The 16,509-nt window shown below is 26.2% G+C and overlaps 1 protein-coding gene across 4 annotated transcripts in view; it reads left to right on the top strand.

The window, feature by feature from the left end:
- Positions 1-16,509, top strand: part of LOC107446178 (very long chain fatty acid elongase 7) — a 42,710-nt gene that overhangs the window by 12,794 nt on the left and 13,407 nt on the right. For 2 of the 4 annotated variants that reach the window (XM_043048011.2, XM_016060752.4), the window contains exons 2-3: positions 12,917-13,003; positions 15,228-15,366. In XM_043048011.2, the coding sequence (XP_042903945.1) occupies positions 15,288-15,366 (79 nt within the window). In that variant the 5' untranslated portion in view covers positions 12,917-13,003; positions 15,228-15,287. Of the gene's footprint in view, positions 1-12,243; positions 12,620-12,916; positions 13,004-15,227; positions 15,367-16,509 lie in introns of those variants that run through there. The other 2 variants (XM_087161454.1, XM_016060754.4) reach the window with 2 other exon arrangements.

Genomic DNA, 16,509 nt, shown 5'->3' with positions numbered 1-16,509 from the left:
TTCTAAATTCTTTAAGAAAAATTACTGTAACAATATTTTCTCTTTTCATAAAGAAAGTTCATTTTTCACAAATTGCTTATTATTGATTATTTTTTTATAATGCTTATTCCTCCTAATTCAAGTAACAAAATTTGAATCATGATTGCATTTACTATGTCTAATTGGTTTTATTTTTAAAAATTAGCAAAATAACTTTTAGTAAATAAAATTAGGAAATAAAAAATAAGTATTCAAATAGCTTTGAAAATAATTAATGATGATCAGTTATTAAATTTCAAAAAAACGAAAAGAAAAACATACTTTATCCACTTGTTAAGATAAGAAATTTTATGTGCATAAATTCTAAAATTAGCAGAAAAAAGATGGTTGGATGTTTCTTGATAATGATACAAATAGCAAGATACATTACACAACAAAATGCACTTCAAGAACATATACTTTAGCTTTTAGTAGAAGAGTACATAATTACTGTAGTTCATAGTAATGCATGAAATACCAAAAGCAAAATGTCTGATATCCAAACATCTCATGGGGAAAATGTTAGGAATAAATCAGTTGTAAGCTCATACGAAATGGTTAACAAGGAGAGGAAAAGAATCTAGTAAAATTACCGTTCTATTTGTTAATAACATTTCTGGTAAAAAATAATAATGGTTAATAAAACCAAAACATGGGACGTTTACCATAAATTCTCATTTTAAAAACTATATTTCTTATGACCACACATTTTGTTAAAATTTCAAAACTGAAAAATAAATTTATCCGAATAAATGATTTTTATGCCATGATATAAAATATCATACGATTAAATTTACCAAATTTCATCATCAAGTAAAGCAATATTTTATTGTTAATTTTACCTAAATCATTACCAAAGCGCTTCTGTAAAAATTATCGAGTTTATAGGTGTTCCTACAGATCTAGAAACACGGTAAATCTTACTATTTTCCAGCAGTTTTGACCATACTTTTATTTTTCCCTGAGAACCATGCAATAAAAATTGTCGCAATATTCTACTTTGATGCATACGTGTTTCAGGAAATTACTCTAGGACTTATTTACTACACTTTTTTAAACATTTTTTAGCTCTTCAAACTATGGTTAAACCACAGTTCGAAGTGGTTAAACCATAGCAACAAATGGTTAAACCATAGCATTCATGTTTTCTAAAAACTGGGGGACTGAGTCAAGCCCTGCATCGTTCTTATGAAACTTATTAATACGATACTGTGGTTCAAATTTAGCCAAACCATTGTTAAATATTACACCATATATAAATGTATGTAAATTTTTCCCGTATAGTGGTTCAGGATACCGTCAGTACGGTTCGAAGCTAAACCAATTTTCCGAAAGTGTTTAATGCACATATTCATTATATAGAAAAGAAACCCTATAAGACATGAAGCAAAAGGATGACATATATCTTCAGCCCATTGTTGTCTGGTCATACATTTACTGACATACTAATTGCACCATTGCTAATTATGCTCTCTTACAGTGCTGAGTATCTGAAGGACCTGTGATACATGCATATCCTTCTGAATTTAACTTCAAAATGCGTGATTGAGTTAGACGGCGGAATGTATTTAAACAAAAAAAAAGAGAAATAAAAAAAAATAAAAACAATTTCATCACATAACTAATAATTATGTAACTAAAGTTGCGTAATAAAAGCAGTAATTAATTAATCAATATTTTTTACCTTTAAAACACTCAAACTTTAATTTACTATTTACTTTATTTTACGTATAACATTAATCGAAGGTTTGGAAGAGTTTCAATCCAAAAATTACTCATTATAACGGAAACAAATGAGTAGAATGTGTTTTAAATTTTTACACAGTAGTTACCCAAGTTTTTAAAATAAATAGCATTGTGATAAGTTATTATTTTAGAAACTGTTTCAGTTAAAATTAAATTTTCGTTTATAATCTATGTTATTTAAAGATCAATTAATTGAAGTTTGAATGATAAAGTCAGAGCATTCATTCAAGCAATGAACATGCTTGCTGCAACCCTAAAAATTACGAAATCACACATTTTTTTTTAACAAATGACATTACGATAAGTCATTATTTACTGCTTTGCTTAAGTTAAAATGAAATTCGCCTTTGTAATTTTTTTAATTGAAGAAAAATTAAGTTAGAATGAAGAAGTCAGTACATTTATCCGCGAAATCGTACGCATTTGCTGCTACCGTAAAAAAAACTCAGCGTTAATTTAATTTATGTCTCCATTAAATTTGAAAAGTTTTATTACTTTTCAAGGTTAGTCACCCTACAACAGTTGCAGCACTTTAACATGATATTACGGTTCAACATGCATAAAATAAAAATAAAAGTATAAGTAATAAGCCATACTATCGGTTGTTATTTCTCTCAATCAATTTCTTTGTTATTTCTCTCAGCGTTTTTCATAAGTTTTTGACAAAAATCTACCTCTAAACAAATTACACAGACATTAACCATTACCCATTGCTGAAACATTCTAATTGACACATAAGGAGCTAAGCGAAACCATATAACCCTAATTTAGCTTAAAAGTATAAAATGGTTAAAACAAAACAATATTTAACTTTTTTTACCCGACACTTTGTTCAAATTCAACGGAATCGTAGAGTCCAATTTAATTTTCTATTAATATTATACTTCGAGTCACCTTTGGCTTAGAGTTGAACCGACTTTTCTCAAAGTAGAGTTTTCTATTTTAGTTCACTAATTTTATCTTAAGTTTTACCATACAACAGAAAAGATGCATTTTAAAATATGTATATAAATTATTTGCAAACTGGAATATCGAAAAAAAGCTATACAATGAATTTTCTATGCAAATATTATTTCCTTCACGTTTATAGCAAGTGTTTCATATATTATAATTTATTTTACTATATTCAAGCAATTAGGTCAAATGATAAAATATGTGCATTTTAAGGTATTCTTTCACCTTTTCCTGCTTCTACTTCAAATTCAAACATTGAAAACATTTTAATTATAGTAAAAATCAAAAAAAAAAAAACGAAAAAAAAAACGAATGATTAGAAAAACCTTTTTATTACTTTTAATAACAGCTGTAAGAGAATTCTTTCACGCGAAGAATCTCGTTTAAATAATTGATTAAAAATTATAATTTTTAATAAAATATAATTTTGATTAAATTATTGATTAGAAAATATAATGTTTATTTCTGTCCGCAAAAACTCCTTAACTTATCAATTTACTAGCTAGAATTTCATTCGAAAGAATTAACTGAAGCTAACAAAAAGTGAACAAAGTTCACTGTTGATTTATATTATTGTGAAATAGGTACACTGTAAAAAATTATAGATCAAATTACGGAATAAAGTTCTAAAACTTTGACTGCGTCAGCCATAAAATCCATTTTTACATTAAAATATTATGCCGTAATTACGGTATATCAGATTTTTTGTTCCTTAACATTTCCGGTAAAAATGAATTCTATAATAAATAGTTTACCGTAATTTAATCCGAAATTTCTTACAGTGTACACTTTCCGAATGTTAGCAACTTAATAGATATTGCTAAATATTTCAAATATCTCATAAGAGTTTGATTATAGTGAATAATATATATGATGTTTTCCAAGTACAAATGCCGTTAATTTAATCTCTCAATAATATTTTAAAAATAGTTCCATTTTAAATAAAATTAGAAAAAATTATTGTGCTCAAAATGCTCTCTATCAAATGAAACAAAACGAAATTGAAAAAAAAAACTGATTAAAACAAAATTTTAATTTAAAAGGCCGTTAAGGCTTGATTTTTTCTAAATTGAAAAACAAATGAAATTGAAAACTTTAAATTGAAAGCTTTTTTTTTATCTTACCTGATTTATGTTAGTAAACAAAATAGTTAATGATATGGACTGGATACTATATTTTTTTAAAATTTCATTCAGCTGTTCTTTTTGTTTTCATTTAATTTAATTCTCTCTTCAAATTTATCTTATCTCGTCTTCAATTTTATTCCAATTAAAAAATCATTTAAATTTTCAGATGGACGATTCTCTCCCGTTAGTTATTATTTTATTTCAATAAAATAATATTTTTTTTGTCATGCTTCTTTACATCATTTAATTCTGTCTTTCAAATCTACCTTGTTTCATCTTCAATTTAATTACAATTTCAATTTTAAAAAAACAGGATTTATAATCTTATTAAGACGATTTCTTCAAGTTATTCTTTAAAAATAACTATTACAATTTTAAAAAAAAGATTTAAAATCTTATTAGACGATTTTTTCATGTTATTCTTTTAAAATAACTATTACAATTTTAAAAACAAATAATAAAAAATAAGGAACAAAAAAAGGATTACAATCTTTTTAAAGCAGTTTTTTTACGATATTCTGTAAAGACAATTTTTTTTGTTTCAGTAAAATGCAATTTGATTTCGTTTTTTTTCCTTCATATGATTCAATTCTTTTTTTTTTCTTTCAAATTTTCACTTTCACTTTTTTCACTTTTATTTCAATTAAAAATATGATTTTCATTTTTAATGGGATAATTTTCTCTGTTTACTTATTAAAGATAGAAAATTTGTTTCAGTAAAATATGACTCGATACCTTTATTTAATTTTCAGTCTGTCAGTCACTTTTCCATACTATTTCATTTCACTTTTCATTTTAATCCCATTATTAAAAGATTCATATTTCGAATGGGACAATTTCCTTATATTATTCATTGAAAATAAAAAGGAAAAATGTTTCAGCAAAATATAATCAATACTTTCTTTTTCCAATTTTCATTCTTCATTTTTGTTTTCATTTCATTTAATTCCCACATTCGTTATATTTATCTTTATTCTCAACTTTATTCAAATTTTAGAAAAATTTAAATTTTTAATGGGTTGATTCTCTCATGCCATTTCCAAAAAAAATATTATCAAAACACAATGCAAGAAAAAAAGAATTACCTTCTGGTTATATAACTAACCAAACTCTAAATTGCATTGTGTTAAAAAATATTTATTTTTGAGCAAACAAGCACAAACCCCACGACGTAAATCTAAGTTAACTGAAGAGCAGCAGTTTCAATTTAATTTTTATAAAAACAAATATCCAACCAAATTATAAACAAATATTCTTACAAATATTAAACATATATCCTTAAAAATCAAAAGAAAGTTTAGATAAATCTACCAAAATTGATTTACCTGATGTTGACTGGTATTTTTCCCCGTTTTTTAACTGCTGCTGCTTAAAAAATTTTTTGACTTTAATATACTTTAAAGCAGTTCAATAATAAAAGGTTAAAAAAATTGCTTAAATCGAATTCAAAATACTCACACTTATAACTCTTTTATTATTAACTAATTTACACGCAAATTTATAACAAATACCTTATTTTTTATGTTCATTCAACGCTATTCTGATTATTCACTGTTCAAAAAATGGGTAGTTCTTTATTTTTAGTAACCTTTTTGATTTAGTTGCGTTAAAACAAAACAACTTTCCTTTCTACTGTTTTAAAAGTACACAACAAAATTATCTGAATTCTAAAAGAACTATCTCAATAAATTACAATGAAAGTTATTTATCTAGTGTTTACACGATACATTTCTTATGCTTTTTAAACCAGAATTGCTTCACCGACTTTATCAACTATATAAAACAATAAAGGTAAAGAATACAAACTGTCCTTTAGTCAAGGCTAGGATTAATATCATTTATAACTTTTGTCAAACCTACGGTCAATTAACTCAATGCAATGCAATTGCTCCTTATTTTTCAAGGGTGATTCTTTTACGTGACTGGAATCGCGATTCGAAGGAGATCTGATCTTGAATTGAGATAATGATTCTTACCTTCTTTTTTCACACTAGACTTAACAAATATTTTAGTTACGGTTGTAGTAAAATTCATCACTTTCCGTTCATTCATTCAAATAATTGAGGTTTTCCTGTTTCACGCAAATAGCCGATTAGTTATGAAATTGTAATTTGGTAACAAATCGTTATTTATTATGTAGTTAAAAACTTATATAAAATATGTATAAAATTTTGGAAATTGATATTGTAAAAGTGATCGCAATTTTTAACAAAGCTTAGAATTTTCCTTTTTATGCTTAAATATCATAATTTGTTAAGGTTTTTTAAAAAGTTTGTATGATGCAATCTTGGAATATTTATAATACATACAATTTTGGTAAAATATTAAACATTTTCTTTTAAGTATGTCCTTTAAATACATCATTTTAGCTGTAAATGTAATATTTTTGGATAATTGCTTTAAAAAACAATAAATAAATAATAAAATAAAAATAAAGAAACTAATGAATTTTGTTTTAGAAGAAAAAGATAAATACTTCTGGAAGCTGCATACAGAACCTCAAAAATCAATAAAAAAATTACTTTAAATGGACGGAATATAATCAAGAATAAAGAAAAGTAAAAGGAATGAAATAAAGATAAATAGCATAAAAAGAAAAAATAATAGTATTCTTGAATATTGAAGATTAAAGAAGCTTATTAGAAAGGATTAAATGGATAGAACGTAATGAAGAATAAAGAAACATAAAAGGGGCAGTATAAAGAAGAAGTAATATAAAAGGTAAAAAAAAAGGAATAAAAAGCTTAAAATAGTGCATAATAAAAAATGAAGATTAAAAAAGAGTAATTGAAATGATTAAATCAAAAATGAAATTTTTCAGAAAAAATCAACTAGTAAATTTAGTGACTGTTAACACTATGAGATTTCAAATTTAAATAATTGAGTAATCTGAAGTTTATTTTTAACCAAGAAGAACTTTCAAATTTATAAATAAGTTTTCCCGAAAATAAAGCCGTATCTCTATAGGATTATATCATTTCTTTTAATTCATTATAGAAATGAATTTCAATCCTCTGATACTAATTATTTTTTAGATACTTTACATTATCAAAAAATTACTTTCAATTCACTGTTTATCAAATAAAAAGCATGTTTAACAACATGATTGTTTTAAGTAGATATTGTTTTCCGATATAAGCTAATCATGATTACCTGACTGTACTTATTATTAGAAAAAAATATCTCCTTAAATTGAATTACGTGAATAACTGAATTTTAGAGAAATTTTGAGTTAAATAAAAAAATTCCTGTTATACAAAATTGATATCTTATGTAAGTTATTTCTATGTAAAAAATACATCGTATCATTATCAATGTTTCATATACTGTTGCATATAGTTTGCTATTGTGCTTTTCAAAAATTTAATTCGGAAGTGTATAGTCTTTTTAAAACGTATGTAATATAATAAATGAGTTTAAAACATCATTTAGATATAATTATTTCACATAGATACGGGGATTATAGCTATTGGAGTAATAGACATAGATATAGATTAAAGGATAGTATAGGAATATAGATATTTATTTTATATAATAATATTTTAAAAGAAATTTCCCCGATTTAAACATTCAACTTGTAAATAACACCTTATATACTTTTGATTAATATAATACAGAAATAATAAAGGTGAACGTGCGCATTTAAAAATATTAAGTCAAAGATCTATAATTTTGTTTAAAACAGAATTAGGCTGAAAAAATTTAACGATTTAAATTTTATGTATTTTAACTAAAAAGTTTATGTATTTTAACTAACGTTTCGGCCTTATAAAACGTGGTTTGTCACGTATTTCCGTAGACAATTTCTGGTTGTTCATGAGAATACTTAAAATTGAAATGGATTCCATTTATGAATAGTACGGTAGTTCCCCCTGAATAAGATAAAGTAAACTAGCACTAAAAATAGAGATAAAGTAAACTAGCACTAAAATTATTTTATGTGATTAAAATATCTTGGGAATGGCAGACAAAGTTAAAGCTGGAGGAGAAGAAATTTCGCACCTATGGAATTTCAATTTGCTTATTTTTGCTGATATTAAAGAAGATGAGTCTGAAATAATTAAAAGTATGCTTATTTATTTTTTATTAATACGTTTTTGAAAATAATGAATAGAATCAGTTTTATCCCAGTACATAAAAATCATTAGAGCCACCTACGCAACTGTTTTGTTTCATTTTGATGTGCAAAAATTATTAAACTTGGAAGCTAGAAATTAGATGAAGGTAAATGAAGCAGAATGAAATATGTTACATAACATGGTAATGTAACAGATTTCATGGTAGTGTAACAGATTCATGGCAGTGCAACAGATTCATGGACATTATGATTACATTATTAAAGTGTATTTTTTAGTGAATTATATTATAAAACTTTTAAAAACAACATTTTCTTTGCTTAGTAATTATGCTTAATCAACAAATATTTACTTATTTTTCATGTGAAATATGACATTTTTAGGGGATACAATAATTAATGGGAAGGAATCACGGTGGTTGGTGAACTAAGAAAAAAATGGTAAAAACTGCCAGAATATGGTTAAATGCACAGTATTTCTCGCACTATGGGAGCACAGAAAAGTTTGGCATGTTTTACCGATGTCGGATTCTGGTAAAATTTACAATAAAATAGGGTTTTATAATATTTAAAAAATTTGATAAGTGTGGTAAAATTTGGTAGTCTTATTCTGATACCTTAGAGCATGGTATAGAGTTCATTTCTTCAGTTAAATTTGCTTTTCCGGTTCGTAATTTTTACTAAATGGGGGATAAAAAAACTATAATTTTGAAAACCAGAAATTTCCGTAAACCATTACCATATTAACTGAAAATTCAACACAGGGATTGATTTTAATACCGTATATTTTGGTTTTATTAACCAGAGTTATATTGTTTTTTTTACCAGAAATACATTACCATACAGTGCGATAATTTTACCAAAAATCCTTTTTTTATATATTAAAACTGTTAAACAGCGTCTTTGTTGGTATTTGTCTGCTGTTATGTTATTTTTAGTATTTATAAACTTCAAACTAATTTTAACAATCGTATTAAGTTAATGAAACTCGTTAATGATCTCATTACGATCAAATGATCATAATGATCAAATAATTCCTAAATCTCCTCATAAAAAAAGAAAGGCTGCAAACTTGTTTCACATTGAATTTTAGAAGTAACCATTCATGATTAACTAAACAACGAAAATTTAATGTGAGTACATGCAATAAAAAACAATAAAAATATTCTATAAAAATCTTGGTATTAAATTTTATGGTGAGAGTGGATTTGATTAATGATGCACTCAGTGTGCAAGTACTTTTTACCATAATTTGTTTCAGTGTGGTAAGCATATTATTTGCAATAGAATAGTTAATCATCTTACGGAATCATATTTTGCCAGTTTGTGAGTTGGTATTTTATAGAGTGCTTTGACTCAGATGATAGAGCATTCGATTTTCATTCAGAGGAGCCGGATTCAAATCCCAGCGATGACTGGGTATTGGTAATTTTACCAGAATAATTTTCTCCGTGAGTATAAGACATCAAAAAGACAAAGTTAAATAACACTTGGAAAGAGTTAGTTTTAAACCGTTACAAATACAACTCTTAATTTATTATGTAGATGTTAAAAAAAATCCTTATCTAATACTTTGTAATATTAAATTAATTTCGTGAAGATATCATTTTACGACTCATTTCAGTAGCTAATGTCACTTTTTTTAGCAACATCTGTCCCGAACCAGGCAAATTTTATTCTTTTTATAGCCTCCGGCATCCAGAAAGGATTTCGAAACTAATTTCTCTCATGAGAGAAATTTTACCGGTTCATTTTCTGAGGTCACATTTTGAGAAAACACTCACGTTTGTTACACTGTAATTCTTTCATCTCTTCAGTATTTACTGAACTTTACGAACTAACTTGTTTAATTTTTCAAGGTCTGTCACTTAGTGTTACTTTGAAAGGCGAAGAAACTCAGAAAAATTGTCGTTTAGAAGATTTAAATTTTTTGAATTATAGTCGACAGTAAGAATTATGTATGGGCATTTAATTTACTTTTTAAGTACAGGTTTTTAAAAGGAAACACAGAGGAAACAATTAAATTTAACGTACTATAAAAATGACATTTCTGATTATAAAAATCAAAACATACGGTATTTAAACCATTGAGTATGTATTTTTTTCGATAAAGTGGTAATGGTTAACTGGAAATTTTGTTTTTCAAAAATATAGTTCTTATTATCATACATTTAGTAAAAACTACAAAACTAACAAGTAAATTTAACCGAATAAATGGTTTTAAAGCCATGCTCTGAGTTATCATGATGAAGTTACCAAATTTTATCCCATCTTATAAAACTGTATTTCATTTTTAATTTTATCAAAATCATTATCTAAACGCTTAAAAAAGAAATTATTGAACTTTTTTACTTTCCCATAGAGGCAAAATATGGTAAATTTTGACCATATTCTGTTAGTTTTGATCATACTGTTTCATTCTGTGTCAATTAGAGTATTTCTTTAAATTTTTATTATATTTCACCATTTAATAAATGTTCTAAAATAGCTTTCTTCTGCGAAACATTTTTTTTTAAATTGAAATAATTGAAAACGAAACATTTATCATAAAGCTAACATTATTATTTTTTAATATTACTAATTGTTTTCTTTATTTCTTTTTAATATTATGTATACTTCATATTTGTTTCCAGCAACACTTGCTCTTTATGTGATGTAGCGATAAACTTGACAAAATAATGTATTTTCCATAGGTTTTTTAAAATAAGAACATTTTTGTAGAATGAAATAGAAAAAAAATTCTTTGCAAAATTCAATGAAAATTAGAAAAATATGTTTGAATTTTACAGTGCACACTTACCTTCGGTGAATTTCTTTTCGTTAGAATTTACATATAGTCTAATTACAGTACTTCTCGTAATGATCAAAGTATTCCAATACTTTTACATACACAGTAAACACATTCAGATCTAATACGAAACTCTCAATAGTTAAATAGTCCAACACTTTTATGCATACATACTGTTGCAAGAAACGAAAATTCTATATTTATATGATTTTTCGTGTGATAAAAAATAATAATCTAAACGTTGTAGATGGAATTCAACTGTAAATCCATAAATAAGATACAATATGACATCATGATTTAATTTGGAATAGTTGAAATAATTAGTAAACAACGAAGTCTTTAAACTAACTATCGAGAAACAGTATTTTAAATTTTTTTGTTAAAATTATTTCCAGATCAGTAATTTTTACTGAAGCACTTTGGTAATGATTTAGGTGAATGTAACAATAAAATATGATTTGATAATATGCAATAAAATTAGGTAATTTTATCATGATTACTAGTATGGTATAAAAACCATTAATTCGCCTAAATTTACTTTTGAGTTATATATTTTTTACTATATGTATGGTAATAAGAACTTTAATTTTGAAAACCAGAATTTCCATTAAACCGTTACCATCTGAACGAAATAATTATCTATTGAATGATTTTAAAACCGTAGAGTGTGGTTTGATTAATCAAAATATTTTTTTTTTACCCGAATGACCACACAATAGGATAATTTTACATTTTTCTTCCTTTATTGACAAATAGTATTCGATCTAATATAAAAAGGCCTATAGTCCAATAGCCTAGTACTTTTAGACATATGAGTATGGTGCAAACAGTATAAGAACAAATAATATACTCGATAGACATAATATTAAATATACCGGATCAAATTAGGGAGAAAAGAACTGGCACTTTGGGTGCATCATGCGTAAAATTCATTCTCATTTTAGGATAAATATTTTACCGCAATTTTTGAAGTATTTTTCATTTAATTAGATTAATTCAGTGATATTACGGTATTTATTGCTGCAAAATTAACAGTGCATCGGATTTTTTTACTCCATAATATATTCCGGTCAAAATGAATTTTACGGTAAAAGGTACCTGCATGCTGAGTTCTGGTACTTTTTACCATAATTTGATCTGGCATTTTTTACATTGGGTCAAAAATATGTTCATATACGACTCAAAAATAATCCCACTTCATTCAGTCATACCTCTAATTATAGGGGAATTTAAAGAAAGGAAAGCATCATTATGAGGGAAATAATAATAAACTACTAAAATTTACAAATACTATTTACAAATTAGGTAAAGTTGATCTTTTGCAGTATAGAAATTAAAATAGTGTAACCATTAATAAAATTAATCTAAAAATTGGAGAATATATTTGGAGTTCCCTAACTTTGTGGTAGACCATGGGGTGTCATAGCTCCCTAAATTTGGCCTCTGACTTTCAAGGTAGACACAAAAACACCCCTCAGGGACAATTGATAACATCTCATCTTCGATATAACTTGAACCAGTTTGTTGGTGCATTTAAACAAAGAACCAAATCACTGTCTCTCCTTGACATCGAACAATTCTTTAGACATGAAACAAAGATCTACGTGCTTCGAGATTTAGAAGCTATTGCCCTAGGTAACGATCAGTTCATACGCATTTAAAAGAAGACGACAGTACTAAGGTCACTTATATAGTTCTTAAATTAATTGTTAAGGTCATGGATCAGAAGGTTGAAAGTGTTTCTGTTCTCTTACTGTATTTTAAAGTATATCAACCAGTTCTTTGCAAGGACAGTTGGACAGTTAAGTTATAATATTTTAAAACTCAGAACCCAATTTGAAATTTGAGAACTAACGCGTAAGAACATCTATTATGAGTACTCCATGGAACTGATTTATAAGTTTCTTTTCTGTATTATATTTTATACATATTTTAGTAACATTTAACAATTTATAACATGTGTGACAAATTATTTTTCGCAAATTTTGTTTTATATATTAAATTGATATTTTAAAATAATTTTTTTTTAATTGAAGTCATATTGAAACTAGTTATGTAGTTTTCTATATAATAATTGCTATATATATATATATATATATATATATATATATATATAATATTAATATTCTCTTAGCCAAATTTTTTATTTTCTTAAAATGTATAATATTATAACACTTTTGTAATAAAATATTTGCATTTTGTTTTTAGAAGCATAGTTTATAACACAGAATATCTGACAGAAAAAAAGGAATCATTTTTGGCTTGTTAACCAAAACTAAGAAGAAGAAAAAAAAGGTCAGTAAATATTGTATTTTTATTGTATATTGATATTATATACTTATATTTATGTATTTATATGCTTATATAATTTTATTTTACTAATTAAACTTGTTTATTCTATTTCGCGTTGTTTTGAATTTAATCCATTAAAACTTAAATCTCAGTTTTTCAATCATGTGTATACTGATACAAATTTCTTCTGAAATCAGGCAAGGTAAATAAAAAAACATCTGAAAGTTGTTTTAAAAATCAAAAAAGTTAGAAAAAATTATTTAAACCTAAAGACTGGTAAAAATTCTTCAAAGTATAAACTAATACAACAAAATATCCTTGCAATGGCATTTTATATTGTATTTGATAAATTATTTGTTCGAATGAAATCAATTTTGCATATAAATGATTGAATAAGCTAATCATTTTGATTAACTGCTTCTGAGTTTGGTTTGAGAATGTAATAAAAAAAGATATTTGGAATTAAATGCCTAATGAGTGATGTCATTTATTCGAATTTAAAAGAAAAAAGTATCTAAATTACGTAAAAAGAATACTTCCTTTAAAACATCAATGCAAATGTCCTTAAAAATGAAAAAAAAGTTCCCAGAAAAGGAAAAAGGCAAAAATGATCGGTCTTCTATAAGCAGTCGATATGAATGGTCAGTCGATTCAGCTATGGCTAGTCGATACGAATTCCGCATCCGGCTTGCACCGACCACACTGGTAGATGGATCATGGGTGAGAGTCCCCTTGTCATCGAGCTAACTATGGGAGGTTTTTGTGACTTTCCTCTCCGTGTAACGCAAACTCGGGTTAGTTCCATCAAAAAGCCCTCCACAAAGGCGAAATTTCTTCCAATACTTGATCCAGGAGTTTCTTTGTCTTCTGGATTTTATTCAAAATTACAAGGTTACGGAGTTGAACAATAGTTGTCGTAAACGCAAAAAAATTAGGTCGGCTGTTCAACAACGGTTTATAAAATAAACTGAAATTTATTTTTTAAGAGATTTTTCTTCTAGTACAAGAAAGAAAAACAGACTTAAATTTAATTACGATCTCTGACAAATGTTATCTTTGATTATTATCATTATTTAAAATTTTTTTGAATAATTATGAACGAATTTACGAATTTAACGCTTTTTATGGGCAGAATATCAATTTTCAATATTTTATACAGAAATTTTGGCAGAATACCAATCTTCAGTATTGAAAAGAAGCCTAAGTATCGAAATAACAGACAAGAATGAAAATGCAATTAATAAACTTTTTAATTAATGTAAGTAAAAACAGAAATAGCACAGATTTGTAAGTGAAAGGTTGCTTTCTCGTTTTCAAGTAACACTTATTTTTAGTTGAAAAATTATTTTCTCGTTTTAAGATAGTTTTATTATAGATTTGTTTTTGATTTTTTTTTCTCGTTTTCCGATAGCGCAGAATTGTAGTTGAAAAAAATACTTTTTCATTTTCAGAGAGCACATATTTCTAATTGAAAATTTGTTTGCTCATTTATAGCACTGATTTTTAGTTGAAAATATCCTTTCTCGCTTTCAGATAACACTGATTTGTCGTTGAAAAAATGTTTTCTCATTTTCAGCTTAAGAATTTTTATGAAAAAGGGTTTTTATTGCTTTTTTTTTCTTCCTTATTTATTGATTTGAACAATTATAGTGTGTTGCCTGATTGAAAGCTTCATTCGCTTCACATAAACACAAATATGAAATAATAGTCGACATATTTCAATCTCTTCGAAAATAGGCGCCTATTTTCAAGACGTGAAAGTAAAGAAACGAAAATGATTTGAAATAAAAAATTTAAAGTTGCTAAAGAAAGATAGAATAAATAAAGGTAAGGAACAAAATTAAAAAATTCACAGATGCCGAGAGATAATAAGGAAGAAAAACAGAACAAGAAAATTATAGTGGCGTTGAGGTAAATCAGGGTAAAATGCATATCCAAGCGTTATGGAGAGTTGGGAAGAAACTAATGTTGTTAACTAGGGCAGCATTCAAATTAATAAAACAAGATTCCAGGGCACCGAGATGAGTTTATGTAGCATGGGTGGAAATAATTTAAGCATTTGAAGCGCTTGAAATATATCGCCTACTATTTAATATTTATTTCTGATGTAAATGAAGTTTTTTTACATTGTGATTTGAATTTTCTTTTTTCATATTTAGGTAAACAACAAAAATGCATAAATCATTTAGTTATATTCCAAAAAATCAATTAAAATATTTCTTTTCAGATTTTAAACTGGTCCAGATAAATACTACTTTCGGAGAAGGAGAAATTTAAGCTGTGCAAAATGGCGAATCTCGTCGAAAGAAGAGCCTTCAATATTATGGGAATTTTCGACAGTTTGGGAGAACATTTGAATACTGGAGGTAAGGAAACAATTATTTTATTTCTTTAATTTATTGTTTTCTTGTATAAATTTCAAAACAATAATCGTTCTAACAAAAATAGTGTAAGTCTAATAATTATGACGTTTTATATTTTTCTAAATCAACTACATTACTTTTATATTAGATTGGTTTTTGTCGTAAGCTATTAAGGCACTGGGGGCGTGCACTACCAACCACCACGCTATCCCGATCCCCATTAGATTAGTGTTAAAGTTTATTAAAGTATCTGGAACAAAGTTTCGGATACTCTTTTCTTAAAATTATAAATACCTCTATCTAATATTTAATCCGCCCACCCTGAAGCTTTACATTTACACGAATAGAAGTAATGAATTATGAAATGAAACGATTTATTATTTTAAACTCCCTAAGCACAGAATGGTCTAAAACGTAGATTCCTAATGTGGGCACTACCCGGGCGTTGAAGGCTTCTAGGAGCAGGTCGGGACTTTCTGGAAAATTTGCACAACTTTCAGAAAGCTTTAAATGCATATTAAAATTAATTTTTTCTTTTGTTTTGCATTTTATTAAATCTTTACTAAATAAATTGCTATTGCATATTTAATAGTCTGGAGTTATAAATATATTTGTTAATTATTCTTAACCTTCCCTATTTAGAACAATACTTTATAACTTTAAGTATTATTTTAAACATAAAGAGAGTTTAGCAAACTAAATTTACTTATTTTCAACTAATTGTTAATTTTATATTTGTTAACTATTTGAAAATAAAATTTTCGTAACATAATTGTTTTTTGTTATTTGCTGTGTATAATCGTCATGGTAAAAATGTTTTAGGTTTTTCATCAGTTGTAAACATTCAAAAAAATGTATTGTATGACCAAGAAAAGTGATAAAAAAGAAAATAAAAAAAGATTTTTTTTCGTTGTAACTATGTGCTTATACTCTCAGAAAAATTGGCTGAAAGTTGATTCATATTGGTGATTTAAATCATAGCATTTTGCAAATTTTCTGCAAACTAAATAATGTGTTATTTTGAACCATTTTTCAATTCAATTTTGAATTGAATCATTTTTTATTCAAGTCATATTAACAACGTGCCATCAAATTGAAATTGGTTACCTTACGCGATAGAAATGCTTTGATTTGGGACCAACAAGG

The sequence above is a fragment of the Parasteatoda tepidariorum genome, chromosome 1 (assembly GCF_982258835.1).
Source record: "Parasteatoda tepidariorum strain Cologne lab strain chromosome 1, Ptep-v5.0, whole genome shotgun sequence".
Classification (NCBI taxonomy): domain Eukaryota; kingdom Metazoa; phylum Arthropoda; class Arachnida; order Araneae; family Theridiidae; genus Parasteatoda; species Parasteatoda tepidariorum.
Note: the sequence above shows the minus strand (reverse complement) of the source record. Positions and strands in the feature narration are given on the sequence as shown.